The following is a 16,322-nucleotide window of genomic DNA, read 5'->3' as shown; positions in this document are numbered from 1 at the left end:
AAAACTTAATATACCCTGCGTCTCGAGTCAGTGTAGGGTATAAAAATATTTGGAAATTTTATTCAAGAGTTTTAGTGAGTGATTTGAAAGTTCACCTCCTAAAGCTGGATTAAGAAGTTCTGTGCATTCCTTATAGACCAGGTTGAAGTGAAGGTTGAACTTATAAACACATGTACAGACAGACGGATAGATAAGGTTAGGTGGGTCTATCTTAAGTCCTTCTAGTTGTTACGTACGTATAAAAATTGATGAACAAGTTTTTATTTCCGGATAAAAAGTTTAACTCAATCTTTTTGATTTCGATGACAAACGGATGCATAGACCGACAAGCAGGTAGACAAATTAACGAACCTGTTCCACTCTTCATACCGCCTAGGAATTTGAAGATACCTTTTTCTTATGCCCATACAGGTTTCAGGCTAACAGGAATCCAAACTTGATCCTCTCCCAAGGAGAAAATTGCAAAAAACAGTTCTGATCATCTTATCTTAAATCAAAATAACGGCTCATTGCAATGGAGTGCAGGGATTTTACTTTCCTCGTTTTTTTTTTTTTTTTTTTTTTCTTTAGTGTAAGAAGTCTATTGTAAAATCAAATGAATTTATTGTACAATTGTTCCGCGCATTATACAGGCAAACATACATACATACATATATATATATAAATATAAGAGAGTGATATTGAGCGAGAGTTAGTTAGTTATTCATGTAAACAATGCTTTTGCAATACAAAAACAATTATAATAAAGCGAAGATTTCTAACTCTAGTAGCGAAAAAGCGAAACTTTAAGCCAAATTTTACGTTCAATCGGTTAGTCTTAAATTGAACGAGACGTGAAAATGTTTAAATTGAATTAAGCGAACCGAACGTGCAAAATAGAAGAATTTTTATGCTTGAATTTTTGCCTATATGTGCGGGTGTGTAATTGTGTTTGCGTGTGTTTGGGCGAATTTTTTCGTAATAAAAAAAAAAAAAAATATAAATAAAATTGAACAAGAAAAAATATAAACAATTAAGCGGAAAGTAATATAAGTGAAAAAGAATTTGAAACAGGAGAAGTGAAATTTCACTACAACCAAACGAATCAAGTTCAAGTTAATCTAGCACAGCGCAGCACCCGAGGAAAATGTAAATAAATGCAAGAATTAAAGTCTATTTAAATAAGAATCAACAAATAGTTTAAAAGACGAAAATACTTAGGGAGTGAGGGTGAGAGAGAGAAGAAAAGAGAGAGAGATAGGGACGCAGAGACGGAGATGAATTATATTTGATATTTGAGGCTCTAACAACTAAAGAAATATCACGACAACATTGGATCCCACATAAATGACATAAAGAAGTTCTGCTTTTTTTCCCCTCCTTCTTTGGCAATCGTCATAGCTTAACTGATCTCGATTACTTCGATCTTAAGTTGTAAGTTATAAGTTAATATTTTTTTTTTTTTTTTTTTTTTTTTTTGGGGACAAATTGCATTTCTTTTTTCTTTTTCAAAGGCTTCTTTTTTAATCTGTTTGTTGTTGCTGTGAAAATGTAATTACAAAATATTTTTTCTTTAATTCCTTCTCGATTTTCCTACTTATCAAACATACCCACTATGCCAGATTAAGTTACCGTTTCACATTGATCGTGAATAATTATTGTGCTAATGGTGTCTGCTTTGTCGTAACAATAATTGGAATGTCAAAGTTAACATTTGCAGTCAGCGCAGAAGAAAAGCAAAAAAAAAAAAAAAAAAAAACGAATCGTTTAAGGTTACATCGCATAGTTTTAAAACTAAAAATAAAATCAAAATTAATGTATCTATGTTAATGTGGCTTACAGTGTTTGAACTATACAACAAGACCGGTTTTAATAGATTTTCTCTTGCAAGTGTTCAAATGTTGTTTCCGTATTGATTTTAATTCCAATGCATACATACACTTTCACATGTAAATTATGCAGAAATTTGCATTGAAAATCGTTCGAAAAATCGTATGACTTCCTTTCGTACAAGTCATAAGCTATTTAAGAAAACAAGTTCTGAGTTGGCCAAGTAACTCTTGTCTAATATTCAGGATAATCGATAGTGTGATAATTAGAAATTCAAATTGTGCACCGCCCCAATGCAATAAAACTTTATAGGTTTGTGCAGAAATTTGCATTGAAAATCCTTCGAAAAATCAGGTGATTTCCTGCCGTATGGATAGTAAACTATTTAAGCTAAGAAGTTTTCCATTCGTTGATTTTAAGATGATCAAAGAATTCTTGGATAGTATTTAGGATAAGCGATAATGTGAAAATTAGATATCTGAACTGTACACCGTCCCAATATAATACAGCGTTATAGATGGATTTATGCAGAAATTTGCAACGACAATCTTTCGAAAACTGAAATGACTTCCTTTCGTATAAATCATAAGCTATTTAAGAAAAGAAGTCATTCCCCGGGAAAGATTATGAGTTAGCCAAGAAACTCATGGATGGTATTCAGAATAAGCGACAGTGTGAAAATTATAAATCCAAACTGTGCACCGTTTCATTGCAATACAAAACATTATAGAAGGGTTTCTGCAGAAATCATGGGTTATTTAAGAAAAGCAGTTTTCCACAATGATACATTTTAAGGAGACCAAGGAACCCTTGTGCACTATTCCGAATAAGCCATAGTGTGAAAATTAGAAATCCAAAATGCGCACCGCCTCAATGCAATAAAACTTTATAGGTCGAACGACTTCCAGGTCAAGTCATACGCTATTTAAAAAAAGTAGTCGCTCTCAGCAATAGATTTTGAGGAGGCCAACGAACTCTAGGATAGTGTTCCGAATAAGCAATAGTGTGAAGATTAGATATCTGAACTGTGCGCTCTGTCATTGCAAAAAAATATTATAGATGTGTTTATGCAAAAATGTTCAACGAAAATCGTTTGAAAAATCAGATAACTTTCTTTCGTACATACGCTATTAAAGAAAACAAATTTGAGATGACTTTCTCCCGTAGAGATGGCAACCTATTTAAGCAAGGACATTTTTCAGGAGTTTGTTGTACGTCGTACTTGGAATAAGCCATAACTTATTTAGGAAAAGAAGTCTTCCTCAATGATTGATTTTGAGGAGACCAAGGCACTCTTATGTAGTATTTGAAATTAAAAATCCGCACGGCACCAACATTGCAATAAAACATTATAGCTATTATCCAGTTGCTATTACTTTGTCTAGACCGCGAAACAATACGATGGCATAGCTTCTCTTCTTGATCGAGTATTTGCTTTTTTGCGCTTAACTCTAAGCTATATCTGGATGATGAAAGCGTTTTTTTTTTCAAAGGTAGGCAATTGATAATAGAGGGACACCTTGCAACCACAACAGACACAGACGAATTAATTTCCTTTAGTATTATATATCACTCCCGACTTTCAAAATATTACTTATCTACTGGCAAAGCTCTTATCTATTGTTAAGCTTTTCTTGACGTTAAATATTCGTTTTTAAAATCAATAGACCGCAGGACGAATTTTAATTATTTTTCTTTATAGTTTTATTTTAATTTCATTTAAAGTTTCGAACAACCATCGCTCAAAACTCGCATCTCAGAATTTGTTAAATTTCTGCAAATAGTTTTAATAGCTTCCTTTAATAGTAAGTAAACACCTTTGATGAATTCGCACAATAGCAGGTTAATTTTAAGGTTATGGTGAATTTTTTTTAGATGTTAAAAAGGGAATCGATGCCGTGTAGTAGGAGGAGGAAGAAACAAGGCAACGGGCAATAGATGGATTTTAATCTCCCCAAATGAAACGGTTTCGTAAGCTTTTTCTGATCTTAATTTTTTGAGCTCAAAGCAACTCGAGAAGAGCGTCTACTCATATTTTCGTAACTTATTTGAACCAATGTTGGAAATCATATTCGCTTTCTGCAAACGAAATCGATTAAGATCATTCTTTGATGGGGACCCACGTTAGTAAAATGTGTTTGCAACGAAATCTTGCAAAACAAATTCACATTCACTTGTTGCTGGTAGCTTTTGCTTTCTACGTGACAGTTAGTTTTTGGCCTTGCGGAAATATTTCGGAAGTCAAATTAATTTATTATTCTAAGTTTCCCTATATAACTCGAGTTAGTTGATACATTAATATTGAAGGCAAGTTCACGCAAAGGTTGAGCTGAAACGGCGCTTGCATTCCAGTCCGAGTAGAACATGGTTTAAAATGTCCGCAAAAGCATTTCCGAACTTTTTACTTTTGCTTAAGTCTTTCTTAAATGTCTTGAAATAATTGCTTCATCAATGTTGAAGTTTTATTTGATTTCTGTAGGCAAGGGCGTCGAAAGCGACTTCTCAACGTATTTTTATTTATTTTATGTTGAGGTTAAATCCGTTCTTTGTGTTCTTTAAATGCCAGCCAAAGTGATTAAGCGACCAAGGAGGTAATCGTTTTAGTATAATTTCCTGAAATTCGAAATACGCTGCACAGATCTCTTGGTTTTTCTTCTTTTCGGAAATCGTAATGCCTTTGAATTAAATTTCTTTATACCTTGCGTTGCTTATGTTAGAAGAATCTATTAACTCGGTTTGGATGTATTAAATACCCAGAAGGACTTGACGTAGATCCACCTTTCGTTACACCGAAAACGATTCTGAACCGATGCGAGCTGGTCTGCCCATCTGTCTGTCTGCCTATGTATTTTTGTGTTCAAGCTATAAGACACAAGATCGATGCGGAAAGCAATTGTGAGTCAATATAAGCTTGTCCGTCCGTCTAGCTTTCTTATCCCCAATGGTAAACAGACTGTAATTTTTGAAATATTTTGGTGAAATTTAATACATTGGCGTGCTCTGGCACAAGGGTGATCACTATTGCAAATGATTTGGATCGGGCTAGAGTTTCGATTACTTGCCATCATCGTATAAATGATTGTTGGGTGGTGGCGGATATTCAATAGCGGGCCGTGCCTTGTACTTAGTTCTTTTTATTTATTTTAATTCCGTAGAATCGAATCACTTCCGTAACATTTGCAATATGCAGCACAAAGTTTATGAACGTCTAAGAGGTATACCCTTGCTTTGATGAAGTGCCAGCAAAGAGCTAATCGTGGTTTATTTCAACAAAAGCCGGCTCGTTCGGGCAACGCATTACAAAAGAATGCCAAGCTCCGCACATATCTTGAATTAATTGAATGATGAATGTCGAGGTTAGGCCCAATTCATGTAGGAATCGAATGTTGTTTTTGCTGCATTGGGATTACGAGGCAGTGGCCGGCTAAAGGTAGAAGAACCTCGATGTATAAAGACTCCGTAACCGATATTCACTGTCGCTCAGTTTATATAGTCTTACCATATAGCGCCAAAGTATGTCGGAGTTTATTATTTGTTTTTGCATTTTCGAAGTTAAATTATACGTGTTTTCGTTCCATCAATTGTCACGATACAATTACACTACGCGTACGTTATGTGAATCTCTGACTTAATATGTCAGTGGCATCAATTTCAGTTTTTACGTAATGGAAAAAATTACATACATGTGATAAGTGCAACGTGTTTTTTTTAAATATTTTTAAAGAATTCTGCTTTAATATACTACGTAGACACGGCTGAGAGAGTTTTTTACTCTACAAACCTAATTGCACGATAGGATGAGATTACCGAAAAGAAAAAAAAAAGAAATAAACAGTGGAAATATATTCGATTTTTATTATTTTAAAGTAATAATAAAAACAAGTTAAGTAAAAAAAGAATTTGGGTCATGGCCCAACACCCTACACTTATTCATATAATGAATTTCGAAACAAGGTTTTGTACGAGGAGTTGTCGAATAAGTTGTCCGATCCGAATCATTTTCAGGATAGTTCATCGTCGGGCCAGAACAATTTGATGCATCAGATTTCATCAAAATATCTCAAAAATTTCGATTTGTACACTGATCACTAAACACAACAACAGATGACAGATAGAAGGGCAAACAAGCTTAGATCGATACGGAAAGTAAGTCAAACAGAGAGACGGACAGCCAAGTTTACGTCGGTTCGGTAAGTAGCCTCAATACAAGGAAACAGTACGGCCAAACGGACAGACAAGCTTACATCGATTCGGAAAGTAAGTCAAACACAAAAAAACAAGGTGGAGAGACGGACACCCAAGCTTAAATCGACTGGGAAAGTAAGTCAAACACAAAAAAAACAATGTGGGTAGACGGACAGCCAAGCTTAAATCGATTCGGAAAGTAAATCAAACACCAAAAAACAAGGTGGAGAAACGGACAGCCAAGCTTACGTCGGTTCGGTAAGTAGCTTCAATACAAGGAAACAGCGGTCAAACGCACAGACAAGATTACATCGATTCGGAAAGTAAGTCAAACATAAAAAAAAATGTGGGTATACGGACAGTCAAGCTTAAATCCATTGGGAAGGGAAATCAAACACAAAAAAATAAGGCAGATAGACGGACAGCCAAGCTTAAATCAATTCGGAAAGTAAGTCAAACACAAAAGAAGAAGACGGACAGATAGGCAGACAAGATTAAATCGATGCAGAAAGTGAATGGCGTAATAAAAGGCGCATCTATCTCAAGCCCTTCGGAATGGTGCATACATCCGCACAAGCATAGGTATGTTAACCTTGCACAACAAGTGGTGTAAGGTATAAAAATCATATCTTAAGCAATTTAAATGTGTATTGAGTTAACTGGAGTGATTTATGTGTTTCTCTTAGTTGTACGAGAACGAAATTTAAAACGTCTTTAGAAATCATAAAACATATTTCTTAACTAAAATTTAATACTATAAATGAATTTATTGGGGAGGCAACCATATTTCGATATAAAAGTCTCTTCTACTCCAAACAAACATAAAAAAAAAAGAATATATAAAAAACCTATGTAATATTTCGTATTAGCTTTCGTAAGCAATACAAAAAATAAAACATTTAAATCCGGCTTAGGACGTGATTAGTGATATTTTCGCTTGACTAACTGCAAAGTACTTTTGTTTGCTGATATTCGCAAAAAAACAAAAAAAAAAGAAAAGAAATTATTTCGTTGATGTATTAGAGAAATTTATTATTAAGAAATTTCTTTATTTTTCAAGACCTGCTGGAGATAAGATAAAGTAATAGCTAATGCAAATTATTATTTTAAAATATATATTAATTTATTTATGTCGACAAGTGTGAAGTTCAAAAGACGTCCCTGAATTGCCTGACCTTTAAGCATTTTCACTTTATAATTAATCAGTCAAGCATAAATGTAAATAAACAGACAAAGGCAGATGTGTTACCTTCAAGTATTGATGTGGAATTTATTTATTAAATAAATTATATGTAAGAAGATGTACACTTTGCTGCTAAAGGCTGTGTCGCTCTTTCAAGGGCCACTCGAAAATGGTTTCTTGTCTTCTAGAAAAAGCATGGGTATATTAAGTTTATGTAAAGGTTTGTACCATTCGGAAAGACTTAAGCGATTTTATTATAACAATCGATACACACACACACACACACACAAATTCATTTACTGAGTCGATTTAAGCCGTCCGTCCGTCCGTCCGTCCTACTAGGATGAGGAGTTCTCGAAATATTTGCTTGCCTTGGCTCAAGAATGCAAGCTAATGAAAACTATTTGGATGATTGGACAATTGGACGATACCGTTAATATTTTGTCTTTTAGTTGAATTTGTCGAACACGGTGTAAAATTGTTGTGAGATCTGCCCGTAAATTCAGACAGCTTCTCTCTTCGATATATAAAATTAATCTCATGTTCCATTACACTCATACTCACAAAGAGAAATGAAAAAGTTATAAACACTTTACGGTAAATAGGAAATCGCGATTCGTTCAACCAAACCCTTTTATAACAAGTGAAAATCTTAAGGTCAATATGCGATCAGCAAGTCAATACCGTACTCTACTTCGTTTAATACAGTTATTCATAGAATGATTTTTCAAGTAAAGATTGCTCGTAAAAAACTTTTTTCAATAGCCTTTGTCCTTGGGCCAAGCACTGCGATGTATCGAATTTCATTGAAGTATCTTAAGTGTTTTGACCTGTAGATTGAGTATGAAACTACAAGCCGGACAGGCGGACAGATAAACACACACTTAGTAACATCACTTCTGGACCTTTCGGTATAATAAAAAAAGGTATTTCTGCATGCTGGATACATCCGCAGCAACTTGAAATACCCTTATGCTACAAGTGGTGTAGGGTATGATAAGCAAAAAACTTGTACAAACTGGTACAAACACAGGATACAATTTAATAGCTCCTCCAAGCCGTTTAATGTAGTTGTTTATATAACAACTTTTGAAAATAATCAGTTATATACGAATAGTTCCAACAAGTGGCTCAATCCGAATCATTTTCATTAGCAGTCGTGTCTAAAGTAAAACACGTCGATATACAAAATTTGATCAAAATATTAACAAAAATTGCCACGTATTAGATTCAAGGCAAGAAAACAAGGCAAAACATGTGGACAGACGAACAGACAAGCTTAAATTGATTATCACGATCGATTTAGAATCACTTTCAGCAAGTGAATAATAAACGGTAGAGTTTTCACTACAGCCGATAGCCTCAGATGCTTATGATGCCTAGATAGCTTATTTCTTCTGAAACCTACTCAATAGTATTTACGGAAATGTTTGTAGATATCATCGGCTACGAACTGTGACACATTGAAACTTTAAAGCGAACAGCCTCCGATACTAATAGTTTAAGACGTTAGTCTTGTATAATATCATAAATTGTAGCTTTACCTCAAGCCAAGGTGCAGAGATAAGCTTAGATCAATTCAGATGGATTTCGATTTTGAGTCGATCGATATAATAAAAAGTAGATATATCTCTAGTCCTTTCGGGTACTGCACATATCCGCACAAACTTAATATACCTTCTTACCACAAGTGCAAGTAGGGTATAAAGTTCAGTCCATACGTCCATCGACGTTTCTTTTTTACCCCGACTTTTTTAGGTAATATTTTAATTCAATATCTGGATTATAAACTATAAGTCGTTCTTGGTAAAGCGTTTGCATTAAGTTCCTCGCTTACGTTTAAGAAGAGCCTCGTTTGTATTGGGGTTAATCAATCGTGAGTTCTACCTTTTGTTTAAGTTTGACAAGAGCCTCGTAAACGTTGCTATCGAGCTTCAAATCAATGCCTTTAATCAAGCGGTATTTCAAGCTTTTGCCTATTTGTAGGTAAAGTTGTGAGCGGATAATTATGAGGCTTGATCTATAATGAGTACATTCCAGTTTTCTATTTCAACTTTTATGAAAAACGAGTCTTTCAACACCAGACAGCGGCGAAATGATTGGATAGATGGACAGAACATGCAAAACATAGAGCGGCAGTCGCAACTCAAATGAATGGATGGATGGAAGGTATAAATAAGCTTAGCTTAGAATAATTAAGAAAAGGCAGACGGATTAAAGAAAAAAAATGAAAGAATCGAAAATCAGTTGATTGATAGAACACTTTTTTAATGCGTTGACGCTGATACACGCTTTCAAGTAATGCAAACGAAAGTACAAATCTAGTAGAGTCCCAACTTGATATGCTGGATATAAAAACGTTGACAAGTAGCTTAATTGTTCTTCCGGCATATCTTAAAGAAAAACAAAAAAACAAAAATACTTTTTATATTATTCTTTATATTCCGTCAAACGTTGAGCATATAATATCGCGGAAAGAAAGTTGTTTAAATGCATCTTAAAACTACACGTTAGACGACTCATAGTGTGGTCTCACATGTTTCTTCTCATAATTAAAAAGAATCGTTTATTTTAAAGCTTCTTATGTAATAATAAGTACGAAAATTAAATTCGTTTGGAACCGAATCTTTTATACCCATCAACTTTTACCTTTAGCAAAAAAACAAAAGAAGTAAAAGAACAGAATTTTCATGCTCTATAATATAGAGAAGAAGAGGGCGCAGCTGATTTTTACTATCTGCAAAATAAAAAGTTTTTTTCGTATAGGCATGTGGACGTTGTAGGCGTGTCCTTTGAATCCATTCCAATCAATTCCAAATTCTTTTGCAAATTTGTATGCGAATGTTTACCATAAATACTGCACAGTTGCAAAGACAGTCAGATAAATGGATAGGCGTATAAGTGGACATGTTTAGGTACATTCAAGGGCCAAGAATTTGTATACTTTATGAGATGTTTGAAGCTTGTTTCTGCGTGTTATAAAGGTATTGAAAAAAAAATTTAATTTTGATACACTATAACGTTGGGTAGGCGTGGTCAATTCTTTTCGTTTTTATGCACAGATGCTATAGCATCGCCCATAGAATATGCATTCAAATTTTGCTACACTTATTTCCTATAGATTTTGAGCAATGAGTAAAAAATCAATTTTTCACTCCCTTTGAAAGACAGGGGTGTTCTCAGTTCATGTTGTACTATCGGAGGGTCCTTCGATCGATTTGATCTATTTTCAGTTCATCAATTCGCGTGCAAAAACTTCCAATGTCTCTGCCAAACTTGAAGTCCATGGCTTCATTGTTGCGGCCAGGAGAATGGATAACACAGACATTACACAGACGGACACACGGGAAGACGGACATGCTTAAATCGACTTAAATTTTGACGCTGATCAAGAATGTATGTATACTTTGCGGGGTCGCTGATGCCTCCTTCTGCGGGTGTTGCAAACGTTTTGACAAAATGAATATATTTCTCATCCGTCGGTGATGGGTATAAAAAATTAAATTTTCTATTGAAAATCTATTGCAAATTCAAACTAAGAACAATACTATATTTTTTTTTAAAACAATAAATTCTAGAAAAAGTAAATTTTATTTATTTACTTTTTTTCCATAATGTATATATATATATATATATAGTTTTGATCAGCCATTCAGGGGATGTCCCGCTTGTGGTGGTCAGGAAGTATCATAGACAGAGAGATAGGGCGAAAAATAAAGTAAAGTAAATGTAAATTAATTTGAATTTATAAATGTTAATGTGTGCGCGTGTATACGTGTGTATATGTATGATCCGATCTGTTCGAGAATATCGCAAAATCAATAGATATTCAAAACTTGCCGTCAGCTATTTAAAGCTTTATCTCATCACTTTCTTATATTATATAAAAGAATATATGCTGATAACCTTTCTTGTCTGCGACTAAACGCGAATATTGCGCAGATACAAAGACTACAATCTCTATAAATGAAACGAGTTAAAACTTAATGCAGTTGGACAAGACTACTAACACACAAGAATAGCTTACAAGAATTCGTTCGATGTAAATCTTTAATTATTTTCGTCGTAAAAAAATTACATTTTGTTTTTACGTTAAAGTTTAGTTTTTTCATGTGAATCAGAATCAATTTTTTAATCGATCTAACCTTGTCTGTCCGTCTTGCTTTCCATGGTTCAATCTACAGGTCGCAATTATTTAATTTATTTTCATGAAATTTGGCCCGAAAACGAGAGCTATTGGAAATGATTGAGATCGGGCCACTTTTCCGACCTTTCCACACGTAAACGATGACTGTCTCGTCCGTCTCGTTTTCTTCTATTTCCCTTGCCAGCCGCAATTTTTAAGATATTTTGATGAAATTTGGCGCAAGGATGACAAACGGGCCACTTTTTTCCACCGTTCCCCTTATAAAACGTCTTGTTTTGTTGTATTCGATCTGCAGGTCGCGGTTTTCAAACTATTTTGATGAAATTTGGTCAAAGAACGAAAGCTATTAAAAAGGGTTCCAATCGTATCACTTTGTCCACCATTCCCCTTATAAAGCCTGTCCGTCTTATTATGCTGTATTCGACGTATAGGCCGAAATTTTTAAGAAATTTTAAGGAAATTTCGATCAAGAACGAAAGCTATTGTAAATGGTTCGGATGGGACGACTTTTTCGACCACGAGCAGACGGTCATGCTTACCGCTACCCTTTACAAAGGTATTTAAAAAACAATTAAATTTTGATACACCAGAATATTGAATAGGCGTGGTAAGGTGCTACAGCCATGCCCATACAATATGTGTAAAAATTTTTGTACATTTACTGGCCATAGTTTATGAGTAATGAGCAAAAAAAAGCAATTTTTTTATTCATTTTGAAAATACAGGCGGCAATGTAGGCGTGTTTTTCGACCGATTTCGCCCATTTTCAATGAGGCCAATGAACAGGAATGCAGGAATGTATAAAACAGACGTTACACAGACGGACAGACGGGCATGCAATAAATCGATTTAGAAGTTGATACTGATCAAGAATATATGCATACTTTGTGGGATCTCTGAAGATTCCTCCTGGACGATTTGAGAAAATGAATATACTTCTCATCCGTCGATGATAAGTATAAAAACAACAAGTTGTTAACGAGAACGTGCGAATGGTCTAATCCAATCCATTTTCATTAGCGTTCATTGCTGAGCTAAAACAAATTAATTCGCTATACATGATATCAAAATATTTTGGAAATATTTGGGGTAAAGGCGTGAATACGTAAATCAATTTAGGAAATGATCGACTTATCAATTTTAAACATGAATTGACATAATAAAGTATATGGCTATTCAAAAGTTGTTTTAGGTACCGCCTTCTTCGATACAAACTTACCCCTGTACCGTAAGTTATGAAGAGAATAATAGAAAATCTCACTTAGTGACGTTGAACTTATTCTGTTCAGCATTTTTAATGAATTCCTTTGGAGACACTAAATGATTAATTACATGTTGTGTAATTTTAAACACTGCACCCTTCCCCATTTAATTGTTTAATAATATGAAAATAAATTACAAATCATTAATTTTAATAAAGAGACTATTCTCGTATAATTAATTAATGAAATCAACAGATTTTTTTCAATTATCTTGTAACTAATGTGTATATAATTACTTCTACCAATTGCGGGAATGAGTTTATTCTGAACTTAGTATTTGGTTTGTAACAATCTGAAATGTGCTTAAAAGGTCGTCATCTCAGCTATTAATGTTTTATTTTTTTGAAATCGTCGGAATCCGCGGATTCCGAAAAAATTCAATACAATACTTGAAAGAACTGAAGAAAAAAAAAAACCAAGCTTTTGAAAAATCTAGTTAGGCCCGAATATTTATATTATCCTCCCTTACTACTCTGCTCTATTTATACAGCGCAATCCTTGAGTGCATAATTTAAAAAAGAAAAAAAATTGTGTTAGTGTTTGATGGCACAGTACAGGTCCATACCCTACATCGTGTGCGACACAAAGATATATTAAGTTTGTGAGGATGTATGTGACATCCAGACGGACATAAGGTAGACACGCTTATTATTATTATTATTATTATTATTGATTTCGCCAGAGAAATAAAATCTAAGACTAAACTCTTAAAGCACTAGCCTTTAAGGCCACCGAATTTTATAAAAAACTCTACCGCCCACGACCATTGAGTTGCTATTCGAGATTCCTCTCCTTCGGCCACTCAGGCTTATTACACCGGTCGATTAAGAATCGTTTTCTGCATGGATTTAAGCTTGTCTGACCGTCTACCCTTCTTGTTTTCTTCCGTTCGAATTACTTTCCGAACCAATGTACGCATGTTATCTGTCCGTCTATCTGTCTGTCGTCTTTTTTTTTAAATTCGAATTATTTTCCGAATCAATTTAAGGTTATCCGTCCGTCTGTCTGTCTTATTTTCCTGTGTTCGATGTGCTTTCCGAATAGGTTTAAGTATATCTGTCCTCATATCTTGCGTTCAAATCGATTTGAGTTGATATGTCCATTTAAGTTTATGCGAATGTATATAACCCCCAGAGGGACTTGAGATATATGCGCCCGAGCGATTCAGAATCACTTTCTGCATAGATTTAATCTTGTCTGTTCAACTACTTTTCTTCTTTTCCTATATCCGACCTACTTTGCGAATCGAATTAAATTTGTTTGTCCTTCCGTCTGTATACCTTTTTTTACAGATTGCAATATTTTGATGAAATTTGATACACCAACTTGTTTTTGGTTCAAGAACTAACGCTCTTGAAAATGACTGGGATCGGACAACTTCTTCGATCACATCCAATATAAAGCCTTGCTTTCCCTTGTGAGCCCGTTGTATTAAGTGAAGTGGTGTAGGGTGGTTAGTAGTAGGCCATATCTCATTATACCAGTTTTACATGTTTTTTTCTTTTTTCATTAAACATTTTGTGCTAAAAAAATTTATTTAGTTTTCATAGCACGAACACATAATTATAAAAAAATTTTGGACATTCGAAATATATCCCAAAATCACATATATTTTTTTTTTTGTGATATCTGTTTTCAATAAAATAAGCAGCTGCGCTATACATCTTTAAATAACTATTATTTACAGATGTTTTAATTGTAAAGAAATCAACAACTTTCCTTAAAAACCATATTGAGCGTCGGTCGTTGAAGCAAAATAGTTTACTTTAGTTTTTTTGTTTTTATTACTATTTGAGCGTTTTCCAGCTCTTATGGGACCAATGCCTTTTTGACAGATTATGTGTTTGCAATATGCACTCAATTTTTATTTGAGGAAATTAGACGACACATAATTGGCAAACATTAGTAGCTAACCTTAACCGCAAAACATGGTCAAACAGTGCGATTGTGTACATACATAATATAATAACTGTTCATTTGTCTTCTACAGTTTACGTAGAAAATATATATGTGAAAAAAAAAATATAAACAAAGCAAAAACGAAAAGTCGTTATTACAAGTGGTTAAATCACATAGCAGAAAAAAACAAAAAAAACAAAAAAAAAAAACAGAAAGAAAAAACAAATTGTAAAAAATGTCGTTTACATAAATACTAAGCGTTCATGGATTTCGTTTCGAAATAAAGCAAACAAAAATCGCTTAACTTTTAGCATAATGGATGATAATAATAAATGTGCAGAAATTAAAAACGGGTAAATATTACTTGAAATAATGATTTTTAATTAATTATTGAAATATTTTTCCAGTTTATTTATTATATTATCTTGTGTGCATCCATCACTTAGTGGGAAGCGACGGGTAAAGTATTCACACTCTTCGTTTATATGGCATTCGAAAATTTAATCCAAGTATTTATTGAAGTTTAATCAATTTAATGATGCCTTACTCTTCGAATCAGGATGGAAACCGCGTTTAAAAAAACAAGTTTAATCTAAAAAAAAAAAAAATAAAAAAATTATTTTAAAAAAAATCACTATTTGCGATAATAAATATGAAAGTGCGTTTTGTAATTAAAGAAAAACAAATTCTCGGACGCGCTGAGATCAGCGAAGATCCAGTTATCCGGTCATTTATGGCAATTGCTAGAAAATAGATACTCCGTGGATGAGATGTATTTTTACTCTACGAGTTAACTGTAATGAATGAAAAAACCAAGAGCCGTGATACCGGCAATGCTTATGCCGCTTTGGCGCTCGGTCAGGACCGCCGGTGGCGGATACCCGCCACCGTTATCCTAAAAAAGACAAACGAAAAAAAAGAGCAACATTTCTATGCTCCATAGTATGGAGTGGACGCAGCTGATTTTTTCTATTTTCAAATAAAAGTGTTTTGTCGTATAGACATATGGGCGTTGTAGAGGCGCGTCCTTTGAAAAGTTTAGGTTAATTCCAAATTCTTTTGCAAATTTGTAGGCGATATTTTCATTATCGCTAACGGGAGAATGTTTAACTCAAACACTACAAAGTTATGCAAGCAGATTGATGGACAGACGAATAGGCGGCCATGTTTAGGAGCATTCCAAATTTGAAACTGCCCAAGAATATGTATACTTTATGGAGTTTTTGAAGCTTGTTTCTGCGCGTTCTAAGGGAAGTTTATGAGTAATGAGCAAAAAAACACTTTTTCGTTCTGCTGTGGGCGTATCCTTCGATAGATTTGGCCCATTTTCAACAGCAATTTGCTTGCAAAAACTTCCAATGTTTCTGCCAAATTGCAAAACGATGTGTTCATTTTTACGATCAAGAGAGTGGCGACAACAAACACCATACAGACGGACAGACATGGCTTAATCATGGCTTAATGTGTGTACCTTATAAGGGTATCTGAAATTTTTGTTAAGAGAAACGCAGTTGCGTTAAGTTTACGCTCCGTTGCGGGCTTCTGCTCTGATCAATTTAGCCCATTTTCAATATCAACCTGCGTGCAAAAGCAGCCAATGTTTTCACTAGATTCGAAAACGATATCTTCATTTTTCCGATCAGGTGAGTGCAAATAATAAACACTTTACAGCCGTACAGACGGACAGACGCAGCTTAATGAATTCAAAATTTCACGCTGATCAAGAATGTATTTACTTTATTGGGTCTCTGAAGTTATAGACCGCCTGCAATCAATACACACCCATCCTTCAGTGGTGGGCATATATCACACCATAATAGATTGCGGTTCATGCTCA

General features: G+C 34.3%; 1 protein-coding gene across 2 annotated transcripts in view; it reads left to right on the top strand.

The window, feature by feature from the left end:
* The first annotated feature begins 887 nt into the window (after positions 1-887).
* LOC119639861 (facilitated trehalose transporter Tret1) overlaps positions 888-16,322 on the top strand; it is a 19,552-nt gene continuing 4,117 nt past the window's right edge. Inside the window, exons 1-2 of one of the 2 annotated variants that reach the window (XM_038037544.1) lie at positions 888-1,128; positions 14,577-14,838. In XM_038037544.1, the coding sequence (XP_037893472.1) occupies positions 14,801-14,838 (38 nt within the window). In that variant the 5' untranslated portion in view covers positions 888-1,128; positions 14,577-14,800. Of the gene's footprint in view, positions 1,414-14,576; positions 14,839-16,322 lie in introns of both variants that reach the window. The other variant, XM_038037543.1, reaches the window with a different exon arrangement.

Source organism: Glossina fuscipes, unplaced genomic scaffold (assembly GCF_014805625.2).
Source record: "Glossina fuscipes isolate IAEA_lab_2018 unplaced genomic scaffold, Yale_Gfus_2 114, whole genome shotgun sequence".
NCBI lineage: Eukaryota > Metazoa > Arthropoda > Insecta > Diptera > Glossinidae > Glossina > Glossina fuscipes.
The sequence above is the reverse complement of the archived record's forward strand: the minus strand, read 5'-3'. Positions and strand labels throughout refer to the sequence as shown.